General features: G+C 34.9%; 1 protein-coding gene across 1 annotated transcript in view; it reads right to left on the minus strand.

Moving 5' to 3' along the window:
* CCDC178 (coiled-coil domain containing 178) overlaps nucleotides 1-22,500 on the minus strand; it is a 360,651-nt gene that overhangs the window by 280,479 nt on the left and 57,672 nt on the right. Inside the window, exons 10-12 of the mRNA XM_040264241.1 lie at nucleotides 14,077-14,172; nucleotides 13,795-13,931; nucleotides 4,361-4,544 (exon numbers count right to left, since the gene is read on the minus strand). Coding sequence (XP_040120175.1) covers nucleotides 4,361-4,544; nucleotides 13,795-13,931; nucleotides 14,077-14,172 — 417 coding nt within the window. The remainder of the gene's footprint in view (nucleotides 1-4,360; nucleotides 4,545-13,794; nucleotides 13,932-14,076; nucleotides 14,173-22,500) is intronic.

Raw genomic sequence — 22,500 nt, forward strand, 5'->3', positions numbered from 1 at the left:
ACATGAGTTTGAGTGAACTCCGGGAGTTGGTGATAGACAGGGAGGCCTGGTGTGCTGTGATTCATGGGGTCGAAAAGAGTCGGACACGACTGAGCAACTGAACTGAACTGAACTGAACTAAACTACAATGAAAAGTAATGTGAAAAAGAATATATATATACATACATGAATTACATTAGTGTACAAGAAACTAGCACAACATTGTAAATCAATTATACTTCAATTTAAAAAAAGAAAAAATAACCATTTAACATCTAAAGTTTTGAAACAGAATCACATAATATCTGTGATCAGACTACAATGGAATTAAACTAGAAATCAGTAACGGAAAGATAACCAGCATATTCCAAAATATGTAGAGACTAAACACATTTTTAAATAATACATAGTCAAAGAATCAACTGCAAAAGATTTTAAAATATTTTGACCTAAATTAAAATGGGGATGTAATTTACCAAAATTTGTGATACGCAGTAAAAGCAGTACTTAAGAAGGAAAATCACAGCACTTAATACATATATCAGAAAATAAGAAAGATCTAAAATCAAAAACCTAGGTTTCCTCCTTAGAAACCTATAAAAACAACAGCAAATTAAATACAAAATATGCAGAAGAAAAGAATGAAAACAGAGACATCACTACAAATCCCACATACATTGTAAGGATAATAAAGGAACACTGAAAAATTATTTGCTTAAAAATTACATAGCCTAAATAATCACCAATTCCTTGAGAGGCACAATCTTCCAAAATTCACAGAAGAAACAGATGATCCAACCACTCTGGAAGACGTTTTGGTCTTAGACAAAACTATATTTTTATTGTAAGATCCAGCAATCACATTACTTGGTATTTACACAAAGGAGTTGGAAACACAGATCCACACAAACACCTGCACACGATATTTATAGTGACTTTATTAATAGCTGCCAATACTTGGAAGCAACTCAGATACTTATCAATAGATGAATGGATAAACTGTGGCATCCAGACAGTAGAATATTGTTCAGTGCTAAAAAGAAATGAGCTATTATATGCATGAAAACACACAGAAAAACCTTAAATGCATATTAGTAAGTGAAAGAAATCAATCTGAAAAGGCTATCTATTGCATGATCTCAACTATAGGACAATGTGGAAAAGGTGAAAGTATGGAGTAAAAGATCAGTGGTTGCCATGGTTTTGGGAGAGGAATGAAGAGGAGGAACCTACAAGATTTTTAGGGCAGTGAAAATACTCTGTCCTTCAACTCAATTTTGCTGTGACCCTAATGCCATCCTAAAAAATCCAAAGTCTTAATAATGATCCCTGCTATGGTTATTTTGAATTTTTGAACCTTAACTGAATTTTTGTTGTTTGGAGTGTATGTTTAGTTAATATCCAATTGACTAGTTTATTCTAAGATCACCATCAGAAGATCTTGTCCCCAAAGTCACCACAGCTACCTAAAAGCCATGCTACTTTGGAAAATCACTCTAAAATAAGTGTATTAATAACTCCAAAGTAAGCATATTAAAAACAACCACACAGAATTATGAATGTTAAATTAATTAACTTGTATAAAGAGACCTGGATATAATAAGCTTGCAGAAACTCTGTCACCCTTTCTACTGCCATCCTTCTTTTCTACTAAGTTTCCACTTAGTTCTAACACTATAAGTTTATCCTGGAATCAGAGTGGCTTCATATTTTACTTTTCTACCAAAATTCCAATATGTCCGAGCAAAAAGCCCTGCAAATTCCTGCAGCTTGCAAAGAAATCTTCTACTGAAGTGTTAAGAATTTCTTAACATCTGATGAGAGCTTTCAAGATTTATTTTTTACAATATCACATTCTCCAGATAACACTGGATGATTTTCTGGTCACACCATAATTGAACACATTTTTCCCTTTTATTGATTCATCTCCCATCACTATTATTAGCTAATTTTATCCTAGGACTTGGCTAATCACGTTTTTTCTGAATAGACCAGTTATTAGGATTGAATGTATGGAAATACTGTGGCAAATCATTTGCAACAGCTGGAAAATTCCAGAAACTTCTAGGTATTTTGATTGTTCAAAGTTGCTTCTAGTCTAAGTTGCCTAAAACTTATTGGGGCATTTTATGATACATTTGAAAAAGAAAATTCAGAAAGTCTACTTCTTAGACACTGCTGCTGCTGCTGCTGCTGCTGCTGCTAAGTTGCTTCAGTCGTGTCCGACTCTGTGCGACCCCATAGACGGCAGCCTACCAGGCTCCCCTGTCAAGGTTATTTTTTAAATCTAGCTCAGAGGTGGTAATTAATTTCTGGAAGACACATACTAAGGACTAGTTTCAGGCCAGGATCAACAAACACACAAAATTTTCTGCCAACAAACACACAAAATTTTCTGCAAGGAAAACATGATGCCCTGACTCAGAAAATTATATAGACTTTCTTTAATTAGTCAGTGAAATACAGTGGGTCATTACAAAGGGAGAAATTATAAAAAATGAATTACTACAAATACAAATTATCTAAAAACTATCTATAAATTTACTTTTAAGTTATCACCATTCTGACACATAAATACATCACAGAAATTTAGTGTCCTATATATATTCAATTTAGAGATTAGCAGACAAGTTTAACAATAGGGAGGATTTACTGAATGGAGTAATTTCATTCTGTTACTTCCTTCTAGTTATCTCTCAGCTACCACAATGTGATAAAGGATCTGATGAACAACTTCTTCAATTCTGCATGATCTAGCCAGAGAGACACTTTGCCTTGGCAAAGCAAGTACAGTGGAGTCAAATCAAATTTGCACTTAACCTACAAATTGTAGTTTATGGCATCAGGAAAATTTAGAAAAAAATAAACAGTTCAATACAACATCCTTCTTAATAAATGAGTGCCTCAGATTAGTGAAGCAATACATGTGAAGAATTAAAGTAGGTTGTGACAGCTATGGGACAAATACATGAATGATATTAAGGGTTTCCTGTCAACTGAAAAAAATAAAACATTGTTAAATGGCCAAATCAGTGCATGACATGTTCACTGACAGTTTCAATGAAGAAATTAATCGACGGCCATAGATATACACGTATTAATGAAAAATTAAATTATAAATAACAATCACTGCCATATTTCTAAAATAATTTTAAGATTAATTTTTGCTATACATAATTTTTATTATACTAATTTTGGAATATATAAGATACAAGAATCCCGTTCAATAAATAACCCATGGGAAGAGACACAGGCGCAACACACCAACTCAGCCAGACAGCTGGTCTCAGTGTGGGAAGAAAACCCTGATCTTCCAATACAGAACCACTTATGGGAAGGCAATCTACATGTCCTAAGGTTAGACAGCACAAGGCAAAGTCTTCATTGAAAATAGTTCTACTACAGGGCCTGGACAGAAATGTAGATTCTACATGTTTCACATACTTGTATAACCAAAATCTTTAATTAAAAAAAGAATGCCGTGGGACTTCCCTGGTGGGTCAGTGTTTAAGGATTTTCCTGCCAATGCAGGGGACACAGGTTCAACTCCTGGTCCGGGAACTAAGATCCCACATGACGCAGGGCAACTTAGCCCACATGCACCGCAACTACTGAAGCCCGTGCTCCCTAGAGCCCATGTTCTGCAACAAGAGAAGTTTCCACCATGAGAAGCCCAAGCACTGCAACCAGAGAGTACCCCTGCTCACCACGACTGCAGAAAGTCTGCTCACAGCAACAAAGACCCAGAACAGCCACCCGCCCCCCAGCAAAATGTCAAAGTTGGGAGAGGTTTGGATGTGATGTGTGATGGACAAAAGTAGCCTGTTAAAGTGGTCCTTCGGGTGTGGTAATGAAGCTGACTTTGGTAGTCTCTATTTCAAAGTGGCAGGGAGTGGCTATTTGTCATATCTCTCACTTAGGAGTGAATTTGAGGTCTATAAGCAGTTGTTTTCACAGCGCTGTGGTCAACTAATTGCTTGGTACTCTGGAAGCTAATAACTTGCAGGTCTAATGTAGGTACTCCCTGGAATGGGTTCGAGGGCACTTCCCATCATCCCTTCTTCCTGCCAGAGACAGGAACTATTTTACATGTCAGATATGTAGGAGGAGACAACCAAGCATCTCTCTCTTCTGGTGATCCAGGTAGTTTAAGGTTGGTGATAGAAACGAGTAGGCACAAGTGTTGATTAGCTACACTGAGCCCCATTTCTCTTCTATTAAGGCTGACCTCTAAAGAAAAATTGATTTTTCTTCTGATTTATAGGAGTGACTTTTCTGAAAAAAAACTAACATAGCTTAAATTAAAATCTATCAATATTAAATCAATAAAGTTCAGGCTCATTACCCTTTTCATAACTAAGAAGAACAAAGAGATACAAACCTTGAATTTTCTTCTCACTTCTGCTACTTTCTGTTCTAACTCCTCTGTTTTAAATTTGGTTAGGTGATAAACAGCACCGATGTTATAAGCTTCCTTGTATAGTTGTTTAAGAAACTCTTCATTTTTTGACCTCATTTTCAAAAGAGATTGGATTTCGGACTCGAGCTCTGATTTTTTCCTTATACTGTAAAAAAAAAAAAAAAAAAGCACAAATATTGATATGATTATTCCAAAGGAGGATCTATGGAGGCAAATATATTTACTAATGATAAAAGGGAATAAAATCGTATTTTATGTTGCCAAAAATACGAAATAACCATACACTTAATCTAAACTAAGAGAAAAATACATTCCAAAATTCCATTTCTTTTTCTGCTTCTCCTGATGGCTACTTCTAATTGTTAAGCTGTGCTCAATATCAGGAGAAAATGCATATTAATAAGAAAGGCCTGGCAAACCAAGATGCTCAAATTTCAGAGCACTGATTTTCCTTCTATAGCCACCCATCCTTTCTAATCCTATATAACATTGCTACTAAGAATAATAAAATAAAAGAAAAATTCAGCCCATGAAAAAGAGAAACAACAAAACTCAACAAAAGAAAACAACTAAAACTCTCAAAAAGAAAACCAATAGCTAAGAGAAAAGAGTTGGTAGGGAAAAAAAGAAGGTAAGACATTCATATCACTGTAAGATACTCAAAGAGAAATACAAGATTCTATGGCACACTAGCTGTCCATATTAGCTGTCCATACTAGTTGTCCACAGACTGGTTGTCCACTAGGTTCTATGGCAGTTACTGCCCACACTGGGTACTGTCTTTGTTCCAAATACAAGTCACTGAGGCATACAATATAAGAAAATACAAAAATTATATATAGTTACACTCACAAATGAGCTAACCATGTTTGCAGAATAGAAATGGAGCTGGAAAGCAAAGCAGCAGTTAGGGCCTTAAGGATAGTCACTACAAAAGAAACAAAAAATCTAACTATGTGAGGTCATTGATGCGTGGTAATTATTTCTCAAAGGATATGTATGTCAAATCATCACATTTCATGCTTTTAATGTATACAATTTTGTCATTTGTACCTCAATAACACTGAAAAAATTTTAAATAAAATGATAGGAGGTGTATGTAACAAAATTTTATGTGAAAAATTTCCAGTACTGAAAACCAGGATGGGTCATTAAATTGAAAAGTCCCACTTAGTACTAAACTGGATATATTAGACACCCAGAAACACACCCCTGTAGATGTGCAACAGTGAAATATCAGAACTCTGAAAATAGGAAGAGAAAATTCTAAACTTCCTAGAGAGAAAAAACAGATTATCTACGAAAAATGATTTCCAAATATCATCAGATGTCTTATCAAGCAAAACTAAATGAAATACAGGTAAGCTCAGATTTAATGTAAAACATGATGATTATAATTAATAATAGTAAAAAAATACTGTATTAAATACAGGAAATTTGCTAAGATTGTATATCTCAAGCGCCAGTATTCTGGTCTGGAGAATTCCAGAGACTATATAGTCCATGGGGTCGCAAAGAGTCGGACACAACTGAGTGACCTTCACTTTCACACCACACGCATACACACAAAAGGTAACTGCATGAGATGACGTCTTAATTAGCTTGATTGGGATCATCATTTCACTATGTACATTCAAATCATCATGATATACATCTTACATATGTACAATAGTTTAAAGATTAAATGAAAGAATAAAATAAATAATACTTTCAAACTAATGAGAAAAGATGACTTCAGATCTAGAATATGATACCTTGAGAAAATCCTTGTTTGAATGAATATGGATTGAATAGAAAATGAGGTGTGAGTTTATGGAAACAGTAGTGTCTATTTAAATAAGATTTTTCTCACAAAGAACAGAAGGGCATTTTGGGGATGCAGTGCTCTGCTTTATCTTATGTTTGCTTCCTCTAAGCTGAGAAATATTATACAATGTTAATAAAGTATTAAAATAGAGAAAAATAACAATGATTCATGGAAAAGAAGAAAAAATTGTGTCAAACCTCTGAGTGTGTTAAGCGAGAACAGCGTCCATGCGGCAAGTGCATGGGTAGTGAGCACTCCTATACAGAAGCTGCTGCTGCTGCTAAGTCGCTTCAGTCCTGTCCGATTCTGTGCGACCCCATAGACAGCAGCCCACCAGGCTCCCTCGTCCCTGGGATTCTCCAGGCAAGAACACTGGAGTGGGTTACCATTTCCTTCTCCAATGCATGAAAGCGAAAAGTGAAAGTGAAGTCATTCAGTCATGTCCGACTCCTTGCGACCCCATGGACTGCAGCCTACCAGGCTCCTCCGTCCATGGCATTTTCCAGCAAGGGTACTGGAGTGGGGTGCAACCATGAAATTAAAAGACGCTTACTCCTTGGAAGAAAAGTTATGATCAACCTAGATAGCATATTCAAAAGCAGAGACATTACTTTGCCGACTAAGGTCCGTCTAGTCAAAGCTATGGTTTTTCCTGTGGTCATGTATGGATGTGAGAGTTGGACTGTGAAGAAGGCTGAGCACAGAAGAACTGATGCTTTTGAACTGTGGTGTTGGAGAAGACTCTTGAGAGTCCCTTGGACTGCAAGGAGATCCAACCAGTCCATTCTGAAAGAGATCAACCCTGGGATTTCTTTGGAAGGAATGATGCTAAAGCTGAAACTCCAGTACTTTGGCCACCTCATGCAAAGAGTTGACTCATTGGAAAAGAGTCTGATGCTGGGAGGGATTGAGGGCAGGAGGAGAAGGGGACGACAGAGGATGAGATGGCTGGATGGCATCACTGACTCGATGGACGCAAGTCTGGGTGAACTCCGAGAGTTGGTGATGGACAGGGAGGCCTGGTGTGCTGCGATTCATGGGGTCGCAAAGAGTCGGACACTACTGAGTGACTGAACTTAACTGAACTGATGGAAAAGAGGAAAAAATTGTGTCAAACCTCTGAGTGTATTAAGCAAGAACAGCGTCCATATGGCAAGTGCATGGGTAGTGAGCACTCCTATACAGAAGCTGCTGCTGCTGCTAAGTCGCTTCAGTCCTGTCCGACTCTGTGTGACCCCACAGACGGCAGCTCACCAGGCTCCCTCGTCCCTGGGATTCTCCAGGCAAGAACACTGGAGTGGGTTGCCATTTCCTTCTCCAATGCATGAAAGTGAAAAGTGAAAGTGAAAGTGAAGTCGTGTCCGACTCCTTGTGACTCCATGGACTGTAGCCTACCAGGCTCCTCTGTCCATGGGACTTTCCAGCAAGAGTACTGGAGTGGGGTGCCATTGCCTTTTCCGCCTATACAGAAGAATCTTCCATTATTGTATCAGAATGTGTGAAGACAAATGCAAATAGGTTGGCAAGAGAAAAGGTAATTTCCATTTAATTGCATGTATGTTCTTTATGAATTACAATGAGAGATTATTAGCTTAAAATGAGGGTGATGTGCATATTAGGATTGAGGCAAATGAAAGGATATGAAACAGTTGTCAGAAAAACTGAAGTGTCTAGAAATTTCTTATGTTAAATATTGCTTGAGACTTATAGCCATAGAGTTTAAGTTCTACTCAAGGGCAAATGTATTCCAATGTTCAGTTCAGGTCAGTTCAGTCGCTCAGTCGTGTCCGACTCTTTGCCACTTCATGAATTGCAGCACGCCAGGCCTCCCTGTCCATCACCAACTCCCGGAGTTCACTCAAATTCATGTCCATCGAGTTGGTGATGCCATCCAGCCATCTCATCCTCTGTTGTCCCCTTCTCCTCCTGCCCCCAATCCCTCCCAGCATCAGAGTCTTTTCCAATGAGTCAACTCTTTGCATGAGGTGGCCAAAGTACTGGAGTTTCACCTTTAACTTCATTCCTTCCAAAGAACACCCAGGACTGATTTCCTTTAGAATGGACTGGTTGGATCTCCTTACAGTCCAAGGGACTTAATGAAGCTTAAATATGAGGGCCTCTAACTGACCCCTAGCCCTTAAAAAGTCCTCTGAATGCCCCTAATGGTATTTTTAATGGTCATATGTTTTTGTTAAGTTTGCAAAAATGAGATATTTTAACCAAAATTTATTAAGACTGTTTTCTCTATTTTTCTTTTTCTAATATAATTTATCTTCTGTCAAGAAACATTAAAATGGCTACGGGCACTCTGTATTACAACTTTATGCTCCTTCTTTCTTAAAGAGGCTTCGCCTTCTATAACCTTTGAAAGTGAAAGTGAAGTTGCTCAGTGGTGTCCAGCTCTTTGCGACCCCATGGACTGTAGCCTACTAGGCTCCTCCGTACATGGGATTTTCCAGGCAAGACTACTGGAGTGGGTTGTCATTTTTTTCTCCTGTATAACCTTTTAGGGTCCACCAAACCAGTATCCACCCATGATGACAGTAATTAGCACAGTTGTGTTTTCTTAGCCACAACCAACTGTTAGGATCCTGGTTTAGTCCAAAGATATACTTTCAGGTCATAGAAACAAAGTTTTGGAAGTTATTTTAAATGAATGCTTATTTTGATTATAAATAGGTTGTATAAAAAAGGAAAGAAGAGAAGAAGGGGATATACAAATACACTAGGGATGAGAGACTAATCATCATAAAGGGTTATATAATTGCTGCAGCGACAGTAGGTACGAGAGGAAGTAAGCTGGAGAGAGAGGTTCTGTTTGTCAGGGAGTAGATTCTTAAAATCAAGATCAGTAGGCAACTCCAATGTTGAAAATGACAAGATGGTTCATGTGAGGTAGAAGACAAGATGGTTAGGAATCTGGACGTCTAAGAACTGAGAATCCAAGTCCTAGTATGTACTTTAATAGAGACCAAATTCGGAGTTTGATTGCTTCTGAAGAGGGAGAGAACAGAAACAGGAAAGGCTATTACTCGCAAGATTTCAATCCCTTTAAAAAAAAATCTAAAGTAGGCTAATGCATCTCTGAGTAGTTAATTTTGAATAGGCATATACCATTTTCTCTTTTAATATCTGAAAACAAAAAAATAAAGAAAAGCCAAAATAGCTTAAGCATTTTCACTCAAAAGTTTGCTGCTAAATGCTGAAAAAATCATATTCTATATCTATACTCCTAAGAAGTAACTCAGATTAATAGACTGATAAAATATAGCTACACGAGTATGAAAAACATAGTACCCTGTGAATTCATTCTAAGTATTCCAGGCTATTCAACAACTTCAATCATATTCTAACTGCTATCTCTACAAATAAATTACCATCCTGTTAACTCTTGATAAACATATTTCATAAAATATATCAGTCTGTCTTTATAGTGTTCAATAGCTTTTTTGCTCATTTCCCTCAATGATCAATCCCATCTTTGGATCACTGCAGTTACAGTGGCATTTTCTTGCTTGAGGTATGGTAGAGCATTAGAAGTAGGTATTTAGAATATTTTACAGAGCTTAAATGTAAGAAAATGGCTATACAGAAATTCATACCACACAGTTAACTTCAGCAAACTAAATCCAAACGAATCAACTTCAAGTCATCTTAAGCAAGTTCATTTCCTTGACGTAGGTTGCTGAAGCCTGTCTATCATGTGAATAAGCAATCAAGTAAAATTATTTGCTCACATCAAAAGACCCAGATACAAACGGTCCATTGTAAATGGATGCTGGATTATTTGAAAGACAAAATTATTAAACCATGCACTGCTCCTCCAAGGTAAGTAATCATATACCATCTTCATCACCAAAAGGTCTTGCAGATACTTGTTATACACAGAGTACTGAACAAAGTTTGTTGAAAATTGCATCTATCTTTTAATATTTCCATTTAAAAATGGACTATATAGGAACAATAGATCATATACTTAATTAATTATTTAATTAATATCTTCATGTTAGCATAGGTGCATAGTAGAACAAGTTCATGTACTGCTCAGCTTCAATAAGTGGTAGAGTCTGGAAAGCAGTTTTAGAGAGGTGTTAGGAACTTCAAAGTATTAGAGCCACTCTTCTCCTATAAATCTACTTAACATTTGTAAACAGCAATGATGCTAAGAAATATTTCTAAACAAAAAATCATATACATTTAAAATAAGGCATAAAAATAAAAACCCAAAATTAGAGTAATTCTCACAAAACTTAAGGTTCACCCATATAATAGACTTTTGTATAGATATTTAGATATTTAAGTGATGTATTTGAAGTCTGTACAACAATATGACAAAAATTCAACTATACCATGATGGGAATAAAATCAGAACACACAGTTTCCTCAAGAAAGAAACAGCAATATATTAACAGTGATTACTTCTATTGACATGATTTTAGGTTTTCAGTCTGTTTTTGTACATTTTACATTTTCTTTTCTACACTAAATATGCATTACAATCAAGCTGCTAAAAAGATCATACAAGATGCTTTCACTCTGAATGCCCTGGAAATTTGATAAAATGGAGCTTTGAATATCACAGTTGAGGAAATTTTTAAAAAAATGTCTTGGGCATATTCAAGGAAACAAACTGAAAAGCAGAACCACTCTCAAAAATATAAAGATGCAAATGATTAACATCTTTTTCCTAGGACTCAAAGATTTCCCACAGAAGGTTTCCAAAAGAAAATGGACAACTCACATTAAAGACAGCCAAGAACACAGAGCAAAAGCATCAGCTAGAAGAATAAGATACAGAAGCAAGTAACAAAATTACACATATTTATATTATCGACATAGATTATAAAATAACTATTCATATCATGTTTAAGAAGCAAAAGATAAGCTTTAATATTTTCAAAAAACAGAGAAGCATAAAATGACTTAGAAGACTTGGAAATAAAGCAAATGAAATTTGGAAATGAGTAATTATTTTTGCATCTATCTATCTTAGTAAGAGACTTGCAAAAATAAGAGTATCCTAAGAACTTCTGTGACATATGAACCGCTGATTTATGTGATCACATTTTGCCTCGGTCCTTTGTTTTCTCTTCTTTTGGAACATTACTTAGATACATGGCAGATATGATCTTATCTGCACATCTTTCAATTTCTCTTTCATTCGGCAAACCTTTTACCACTTCTCTCTTCAACATTGCTTCTTCTCAATCTGCTGCTAAAATCACTGACACTGATTTAAGTTTCAGATACAAATTTGAGGAAAGAAATTAGTGACATCTTAAAGTATTATATGAACAAGCATAATGTATACTATGGAAATTCTTCTCTATAACCATGGTTACATTCCCACTTCCTGTACTAGTGTCCCAATTGTTCATTATCTCACTTTTTAAGATTAGACTCCCTGCCTGGTTAACATTGGACTTGCCCATATAACTTGTTTTGGTCAATGGAATATGAACAGAGGTAAAATTTTTCATCTTTTACGGAAGCTATAGAGCCCCTGAGTGATCTCACTGATGCACTTGTTCTACCAAAGCAACATGCCCTAGAAAGATCTGATCCTTCACCTGGATCTGAGAAGCAGAAATAACATGAAGCACACACAAGCAGACACAGCTTAGCTTCAGTATGAATGACAAATAGACCTTTATACTTGTATACCACTGGGCTTCCCAGGTGGTGCTAGTGGTAAAGAACACAACTGCCAATGCAGGAGACAGAAGAGACGTGGGTTTGATCCCTGAGTCAGGAAGATCCCCTGGAGAAGGGCATGGCAACCCACTCCAGTAGTCTTGCCTGGAGAATCCCATGGGCAGAGGAGCCTAGCAGCATACAGTCCATAGGGTCACACAGAGTTGGATATGACAAACGATTTAGCATGCACGCACCACTAAGACTTGGCGCGTGCTCATTACTGCTAGATAATCTAACAAAGTTAACGCTCACACTCTTTTCCTTTCCTCCAGAGCTGTCTTGTCATTAGCTTACCAACTCTTCAGACTTTTCTTCTCCCCTGGTTCTCTTTCTTAATAAAGTATACAGCTACAATTTTAGGTTATCCTTTAGAAAACAATGTTCTTTTTGCTTTCTTTAAAATAGTGTGTTTAACATACAGATGAATTTTACAAATGGTTTCATTCTATCATCCAGAGATAAAATAAGCACAAAGAAATTGTATCCAACTTCATATACAACTGCCCAGTATCATCATCACCTCTCTCTATTCTTTCCACTTCCCCTCCTTTCAATAATTAATAATGGATAGCATAGTATGGGGAGAAGGCACTGGCACCCCACTCCAGTACTCTCGCCTGGAGAATCCCAGGGACGGAGGAGCCTGGTGGGCTGCAGTCCATGGGGTCTCTAAGAGTCAGACACGACTGAGCAACTTCCCTTTCACTTTTCCTTTCATGCATTGGAGAAGGAAATGGCAACCCACTCCAGTGTTCTTGCCTGGAGAATCCCAGGGATGGGGGAGTCTGGTGGGCTGCCATCTATGGGGTCGCACAGAGTCAGACACGACTGAAACGACTTAACAGCAGCAGCAGCAGCATAGTATGGGTCAGGAACTATGCTTGATGATGAAGATTTAGTGATGAAGAAAATATGGCCATGGCTTATGTCTTCCCATTTGTTAAGGAAGATGGACGTCAGTCAAATATTTACACAAAAAACTCTGCAAATCTGACAAGTGATGTGAAGGAGAAGAGAAAATGTGCCATCTACACACATACTAGAGGAACTGGATTTAACTGGACAATCCCAGAACTGACTCCTCAGCTGTAATCTTCAGGATAGACAGCAATTTACTAAAGTAGAAGTTAAAGGAAAAACATTTATTGAAAAGAAATTAGCATGAAAACACCTTAGAGGCTGGAGGAAAAAAGTAACAAGGAGAAGTTGAAGTAAGGATACTATATGTGAACCAAATAATAAGGATGATAATAATAAGAATGCACTAACCATAATGTAGATAATGCATTAAAAAGGGAACATAGTTACTGCGAGAAAACCAGCATTGGAAGGGAGCTATGCTCACCACTATACTACCAATGCTACACAAAACCAGTTTTGGAAAACATCATAAGTTCAGTTTGTACCAGAGTTCTGGTGTAGAGTGAAGCAGACAGATTAAAAATTTATTTAGCATTAGTTAACATTTCCTGTTAACATGTTGACTATGAGGGTTGAAATAAAAAGAGGAATCAAGAAAATTCATAGGTTTATGAGCCAAGAAATCTAGAGTAGCAGTTTCAGGGAAGAATTGAGTATTGACTGAAGGAGATCATGAGATTGATTAGACATATTTTAAAGTATTTTTGAGTATAAGACAATATGTTAAAAGGAAGTGATATGAATGAGTGTAAAACTTCTTATAAGATCATTTTTCCACTATGTTAATTTTTCTAAAGGGATTCAGAATGATTAAAGAGCAACATTTGGGATAGAAATAAAATGTGAGCTAATCATAAACACAAACACCATCACACCATCCACAAATGAAGGAACACAAGATGAAGTCATTTATCATATTTAACATATTAGATATGTTACATAAGAATGAAAAGCATATTGGCAGTATTACCTGTCATTGATATAACCTAGTACAGTTTCAATATCAGTATCAAGTCTTTTATTTTCTTCCACCAATTGAGAACATGCTATTGAAATATCAGAAAAATCCTTTGCAATATTAGAAAGTTCAGTATCCCATGTTGATTTCTTAAAAAAAAAAGAATCATTTATACATGTTTATGTAACTCAAAAAGAAAAAATATGTAATAATGAAATTACTTTTAGTTGTATAAGCTAATAGTTGGGAAAACAGAATGAAGCTCTAGTGGGAAATATGAAAACATCAACTTACCGTGGCATAAAAATTATTAAGTACTTCCAAATATTCACTATCATAAATTTTTTTCTTCCAGTGTAGTTGATCATAAAGCCTTTTCAAATCATCTAGCTAAAGAAAAAATATATACATACACAAAATAAGTTGTGGTGCTTTCCATTCTTTTGTAAAGTAAGAAATAAATTATTTTTCAAATTAGGCAATTACAGTAACTTAACTATTGATTAAAATATTATAAAATAGCAATGCACACTGTTTTCATTATGAAAACTGATGCAAGATTCCAAATACAATTTAGCAAGTCTAACAGTGTTAAAATGAATAATTAACCTTGATAAAATAGAACATATTTTACTTTTAAGAATTGATAAAAATTAGAAAATTTAAATTGCAAATACTGCTATCAACAAATTAAAGAAGAAAATAACATGAATATGGCCAAAATTCCACAAAAAAGCCATTTGACAAACTCAGTAGTTTCCATAATTTTTCACCTAGCAAAAGGAAAACATATCTAAAATAAAGAACCAACACATAATATCAAAATAAATCATAAAATGCTGTACCCATACCCACTGAACTCAAAAATGAGGCCACGTTATCTTTTATCACTACTGTTATTAATCATGCTTTGTAAAATTTAGCTAAACCCAAGTGGATAAAGAAACCAAATATTACTAGTATAATGTTGAATATGAATGTATCTCTTCAATTTTAGATGGTATGATTGAATATCTAGGAAGGTAAAATATTCTATTTAAGATCACAATAAATAAATTTGGGGAAGATAGCATAAGAGAATTAATAGTATTTACCTAAAAAGGTAGTAATATGTTAAAAGCATTATGACAATATTTTAAAACTTTTGTCAAAAACATAATATTTGGAAATAAATTCAACACAAAAGGGAGGACCTATAATACAGCAAACAAAAATTCTTATTTAAAAGCTTGTTGTTATTGTTTAGTCCCCACGTCATGTCAAGAAAAAATATTTCATAGAAACATTTAATATACTGTCAGTTACCCCAACATTAATATAGATAAAATAAAAAGGAGTATTTCCTTTGAAACTTCATGAAATGAAATTCATATGGAAGAAATGTATGTGAAACTAGACAAGAGGTATCTGAAAAATAAGAATAATATTTGAAACTTGCTACCAGATATTAAACATCTTATAATACCACTATATTAAAGGAGTATTTATTTTTGGCATTGCAATAAAGAAAGAACGAAAAACTAGAGCCTCACAATCTGAATTCATTTTTTAAAGTATTTGAATTCAGTGAGAAAGAAGTTATTTAATTAATGGGTTAGAATAATACAGAACTTCTGTTTAAAAGAAAAACAAAAGTGATATTTCTATTTCACATTCAACTGACTTCATAACAGACATAAATTTCAGATGGACAGAAACCTAAATACAAACACAAAAACAGTACAAATTAAACAATATGATTCTATTTGCATGATCTTGGACTGAAAGAGAATGTTACCTCGGCAAACAAACCAAGATTTGTGATGTATCTAGTGGCATATTTTACAAAAGTTATGTGGCAAAAGATAACATAAACAACACTGAAGGAAAAGTTAAGACTGAGAAAATCTGAGATATAGTTAGTCCTCATGAAGGATATCGGTGGACGTGGTGGATTAAAAACATCTGAAAGCTCTTCTCCATAGAGGTAATGAGAAATCTGGCTCCAAAAAAGTCAAAATTGGCTTTTTCAGAATTTTGGAAAATGAATGAAGGCTTGCAGCAAATGGGGAGCACCTATTAAGATAAACAGTTTAATGTGAGTAAGAGGTGTGAGCTTTGTGCGTTCAAACTTGTCCTAATCCTTCCCTCCAGGTTCATAATAGCCCTGCGCGCTCAGTTTCTTTTGACTCTGCCCAACCGTATGGACTTGTACCCACCGGGCTCCTCTGTGCATGGAATTTCCCAGACAAGAATACTGGAGTGGGTTGCCATTTCTGTCTCCAGGTGATCTTCCTGACCCAGGGATCGAATTCCGGTCTTCTGCATTTCATGCTTGGTAGGTGGGATTCTTTACCACTGAGTCTGAGTCTATTATATAATAATGCTGCTGCTAAGTCGCTTCAGTTGTGTCCGACTCTGTGCGACCCCACAGACGGCAGCTCACCAGGCTCCCCCGTCCCTGGGATTCTCCAGGCAAGAACACTGGAGTGGGTTGCCATTTCCTTCTCCAATGCATGAAAGTGAAAAGTGAAAGTGAAGTCGCTCAGTCGTGTCCGACTCTTAGCGACCCCATGGACTGCAGCCCACCAGGCTCCTCCGTCCCTGGGATTCTCCAGGCAAGAGTACTGGAGTGGGGTGCCATTGCCTTCTCCATTATATAATAATAGGCTCATATTAATCTTGAATATCATATTAATCTATTAGGGAGAAATCCATCAGTTGGGAAGCCACCAAAGGGAGCCACCAGAGCATTTCACTGATCTGGAATGCTTTCAAATCCTCATTCCCACAGAATTGTCATTATCTGACCTATCTGTTAGTTTTCTGTGTGACCCCATTTGCAAGGATGTCTCTATTTTTTTTTGATACAGAGCTCTCCCAGTACAAAACGTCTTCCCAGAAAATTTTCTCCTAAGACATGAATTTTTCACCCAGGAAGACATGAAGTTCTAACTGAATTCATGAGAAGAGTGGAGATTTTAGAAAAGCCCATATTAGAGAAAAATGGTTGATCATCCATTTACAAATCTGAGAGCAGGCATGTGTATTTGGTGGTCTGAACTAATTCAGTGAATAATTTTGACAACTGAATGAAGTACTTCCCCTTTAATCAACATCTTAATCCCTAATCTCTCTTGTAGAGTATTAACACATTAAATTAACACACATCTAGTTTTTCAGATAAGATAATTGAGTATCTAAAAGGTGTAAACTAAAGGTCACAACCATAATGTGGAGGAGAAATCTGAGTCCAACGCTATGATAGACTAAAACAGCATTCTACATGAATTGCTTTAAAAATTCTCAACCTCATGAGTCATCAGAGAAATGCAAATTTGAAACCACAACAGGATAAATTCAACAAAAGTCTTATAGTTAAAGATAAATAAAAGATAATATTAGATGATGATGCTAATCTGAGGCTGGAATTGTCATACACGGTGGTCTGAGTAGAAAATGTATAGCTACTTAGGAAAAAAACTAATGATCTATAAAAACTGAATATATGCATCTTTGGACAAGTAATTCTCAATATAAATGAATATGTAATTTTAACTTGTATTTTGAGGGACTTGGTCTGAAAAACTAAATAAACTCGAATTGCAGGTTATGAAGAAACTGGACATCAAGTTTAATTTTCAAAAAGTAAAGCCTGGGATATCCACTAAACATCTAGAGGGAGACTGAGTTGGCAATCAGAAATACAAAGCTTATAATAAAAGACTAAGCCCTTGGAATCTCAGATGTTTGGAGTTTGGGGAGATAAAGAGATATGGGTTAAGGAAACTGAGAACAAGCTTCTAGAAAAGTAAGAAGAAACAAGAATAGTGTGTGTTCCAAAAGCCAAGAGAAAAAAGTTTCCAGAGACAAGTGCTACATGTACATTAACTGAAGATAAGAACAATTAATTCAATTAATGGAAATATTTTCATTAAAAAGTGAGCTATAAAAAGGGCAAAGTGAAAAGTTTTCAGAATTTTGGAAAAAAATATGAAAATATAGGTAAATCATGTAAGCCTTATCAGAAATATAAGGTATATGGCTTTTACTTGAATTAACATTGCTGCTGCTGCTGCTGCTAAGTCGCTTCAGTCGTGTCCGACTCTGTGCAACCCCATAGACGGCAGCCCATGAGGCTCCCCCGTCCCTGGGATTCTCCAGGCAAGAACACTGGAGTGGGCTGCCATTTCCTTCTCCAATGCATGAAAGTGAAAAGTGAAAAGTGAAAGTGAAGTCGCTCAGTCGTGTCCAACTCTTAGTGACCCCAAGGACTGCGGCCCACCAGGCTCCTCCGTCCATGGGATTTTCCAGGCAAGAGTGCTGGAGTGGGGTGCCATTATTTTTCCATTACAATATTTTTGTTAAAATAAGGACTTATATTAATATTTAAAAGTTTTAGAGACATTTATCACAGCTTTGTTTACAATACCTAAAAACTGAAAATATCTTAAATGTCCAATAATAAGAGTCTAAGAAACTCTCAATCATTAAAGTTGTATTTTAATATGATTTGGCAGTAAGTTTTTATATAAGGAGAAATGCCATCAATTATTATATGCATATGATAATATCTTTTCAAAATATATCATAAGGTCTGTCTACATAAAACAAAATATTAACAGTGACTACATTTAAATAGTAAGATAATAGATCAGTAATTTCTGTTCCTCACATGAGTGTATTCTAAACTTTAAAGGATAAACATTAAGTATTTGTGCCATTTAAAGAGTATAAAATAATTTAAGATAATAGTTTGTGTAATGAATTCCACCAGATTTTATGAGGATCGTAAAGAAGAAAATAGGATTCATTAGTAGCAATTACAGTGCAGTGTAATGGTGAGAGCCTGACTGGGAATCATCTAAAGTGGGAATGTAAGGAGAGAAATAGAAACAATGAGCACAGAAAATCCTTTCAAGGGCTTTTCCTGCAAAGTACACAAGAAATGCAATGTAGCTTACGGTAAGATTTAAAAACAAAAACATGGAGCATTCAAAACAGGGAGGGAGAAAGTAAAAATAAAGAGAATAAGCCTAAAGAAATAAAAAGAAAATTATAACTACAGAAACATACATTACTGTTTCAGAAGCTGGCAGATTGTAGAATTGCTAATCCAAGAGTCACCTCTACTTTCTAATTCAGTTTTTAAAAATTTGAAGAATCTCATTTAGAAAGCGAAAAATACACATATAATTAAAAATAAGAGATGAGTATAAAAGAGCATTATATAATGTTATATTAGATTTGAAAATTTTAATCTACTTTGATTATTTCTAGGTCCATCAAAAATTATAGAGATATCAAGGAGAAATATATATCCTAATAAAACTAATCATGACAAAGTAAAACAACTGTCCATAAAAATAAAGCAATAATTCAAACAATTTAAAAAATAAAAACAATGATCATTTTTCACTAAGGTGTCCTATTAAAGTTTTTTAAGAAAAAGTTTACTTAAATTTATATTAATTCTCCAGGTAATAAGAAAGGAAGAAAAGCTTCACAATTCATTTATAAAGCCAGCATAATCCTAATAAGAAAATCTGTCAAATACAGCACAAATTAAGAACACTGAAATACAGACTGATTTATGAATATGGATGTAAAATCCTAAATAAAATAATTACAAATCAAACTCAGCAGTAAATTAAAAGAACAATAAACCATAACCAAGCAGAGTTCACCCCAGGAATTTTAAAATGGTTTTATTTTAATATAATACATTGTTTCAATAGGTCAAATGAGAAACCATTTAAAGTCATCTTCACAGATCCTTACAAAGTATTCTGTGTAAGTAATCATCTATTCCTGATAGATTTTATAACCTGAGAATACTTTTAAAATCTTTAAAATGATAGCAAGCATATGTTTGAAATCAATATTTAGATAACATGAACCATTTCTCTAAAATAAAAATTAAAATAAAGAAAGCCAAATTCATAGATGTTACTTAATATTTTATACATATGCTACACAATAAAATAAAGAGAGATTAAAATCTTATGGCTAAAAATCTAGCAATGTGTAATTTTATACATTATCACATTTTATCCATATAACTCATAAAAACTATAGAATAAATAATAAAAAATTGTATTGCAGTTTCACTGTAACACAACCTTGTTTGTATGAGAAAAATCATTCAGCTTCTTTTCTTCTTAAAGCTCTTTTTTAAAAATTATTTTTTAGTTTTATGTTTTGGCCCTACCACATGAAATGAGGAATTTTAGTTCACTTACTAGAGCTAGAACCCGTGTCCCCCTGCAATGGAAGCAGGGTCCATACCCCTGGACCATCAGGGAAGTCCCACTTAGCTTTTTTAGACTGGTTTCCTATTTAGTAAATTAATAGCATCAATAACAATTGCTGCCTTATTTGTAATACAAAATTATTTAATTTGAAAGATTTTGAGAAAAATATTAATCAAAAGGTATACTGTAATAGGTATTTTTTGGTATTTGGATTTATACTTATATTACCCTAGATCAATAATTTAGCAATAAATATTAAATTTCTACTAAAAAGACAACATCTAAAAATATAAAAACATCACATATACACAAAAGTAATTCACTTATTTACAACCTTTATCTGTAAAGTATATTAGAAATTAAACTTTTGTACAGCTATAATTGTTCAATAAAATATGAAAATCACAAAGAATTTATGTATCTTTGAAAGGTATTATTTTGTATTACTTTATCAAGTTCATTTGGATCAAATGAACTGTAGATGGCTGTTTCTTTAATACTACAAGAAACAAAGAATTGCAGATAATGATATTTAAAAAATTTCCTGAGCTATGGGAGAAGTAGAATTCAAAGAAAACATTGGGAAAAATCATAGAAAAGCAGCTTTATTTTTACATTTAAGATGAATTTGATCTTGACAACTTTTTTAAAGTAGGTAACCAATTTTTAAATGTTTTCTACTTTATAGGAGCTATTGTTTGTAGAAATGAGGAGGGAAAAATGTGTTTTCCTAGATACAGTGACAATACAAATACAGAAAAGTGTACATTAATGAAGCAAAGATTCTAAATTGAAAGCATGATATGCCCTGAAATATTAAAAGATCAGTTAGCTTGTATGTGCAATTAGGCAGCACAAATCTTTTATTTTTCTCTAGAACTAAAAGTACCAATTGCATACCAAAAAACAATGCCTGGAAGTGATGCACAACATTGCTTTTAATTGAGTGTTTAATATGCCCACTTTGAAAATACAGCTCAAAAGTTTTTTATAATGAGCAAAACACAGAAAAAATATATCTAAACTTCATCATGCTCTCATCAGCTCTATAAAATATGATAGTTCACAAATGATTTCTATAATTGAAAAACATTACTAACCTTGTAAATACATTCATAATATCTCATCAAAATAATATTATGTTATGAAGGACCAGACTAGCCATTTTTAGAAATGATTTTAAAAAAAGTTATTTTAGGTTTAGTGAATAAATTTCCCCTCTTTGACAATATTTTATTAACAGTGACATTTTTATGAATGATAAATTTCAACATGATTAGAAAACTGAGCTCATAACTATTTGAAAACACTATATTTTATTTCAATGTCTGCACTCTACTACATTCCACCTCATCAAGAGTTATCTAGACTTACAAGGTAAAGTGATTTTTCCTCAATTTCCAAGAATCTGTCTCCTTTCATGTTGAAGTTTAAAATGAGAGGATTCAGTCAGACAGCAGTGGGATTGAGAGGATGAGAAGAGTTAAACATTGACACTTCACCTGCCTCCTTAGAAATCTGTATGCAGATCAAGAAGTAAAGCCAGAACTGGATATGAACAATGAACTGGTTCAAAATCAGGAAGGAATACATCAAAGCTGTATATTATCACTCTGCTTACTTAACTTATATGCAGAGTACATCATGTGAAATGCAGGGCTGGATGAAGCTCAGTTTGGAATCAAGATTGCCAGAAGAAACATCAATAACCTCAGATATGCAGATGTCGCCACCCTAATGGCAGAAAGTGAAGAGAAACTAAAGACCCTTTGATGAAGGTGAAAAGGAGACTGAAAAATTTGGCTTAAAACTCAGCATTCAAAAAACTAAGATCATGACATCTGGTCCCATCACTTCATGGCAAATAGATGGGGGAAACAATGGAAACAGTGACAGACTTTATTCTCTTGGGCTCCAAAATCACTGCAGATGGTGACTGCAGCGATGAAATTAAAAGATGCTTGCTCCTTGAAAGAAAAGCTATGACCAACCTAGACAATATATTAAAAAGCTGAGACATTACTTTGCTGACAAAGGTCCATCTAGTTAAATCTATGGCTTTTCCAGCAGTCATGTATGGATGTGAGAGCTGAACTATACAGAAAGCTGAGCAGTGAAGAATTGATGCTTTTGAACTGTGGTTTTGGAGAAGACTCTTGAGAGTCCCTTGGCAAATAGATGGGGAAAAAGTAGAAACAGTGACAGATTTCATTTTCTTGGCTCCAAAATCACTGTGGACAGTAACTGCAGTCATGAAATTAAAAGATGCTTGCTCTTTGGAAGAAAAGCTATGACAAATCAAGACAGTGTATTAAAAATCCCATGATATCACTTTGTCAACAAAGATCCATATAGTCAAAGCTATGGTTTTTTGCAGTAATCATGCATGGATATGAGAGTTGGGCCATAAAGAAGGCTGAGCACTGAATCATTGATGCGTTCAAACTGGAGAAGACTCTTGAGAGTCCCTTGGACAGCAAGGAGA

This window comes from Oryx dammah, unplaced genomic scaffold (assembly GCF_014754425.2).
Source record: "Oryx dammah isolate SB20612 unplaced genomic scaffold, SCBI_Odam_1.1 HiC_scaffold_22, whole genome shotgun sequence".
NCBI classification, from domain to species: domain Eukaryota; kingdom Metazoa; phylum Chordata; class Mammalia; order Artiodactyla; family Bovidae; genus Oryx; species Oryx dammah.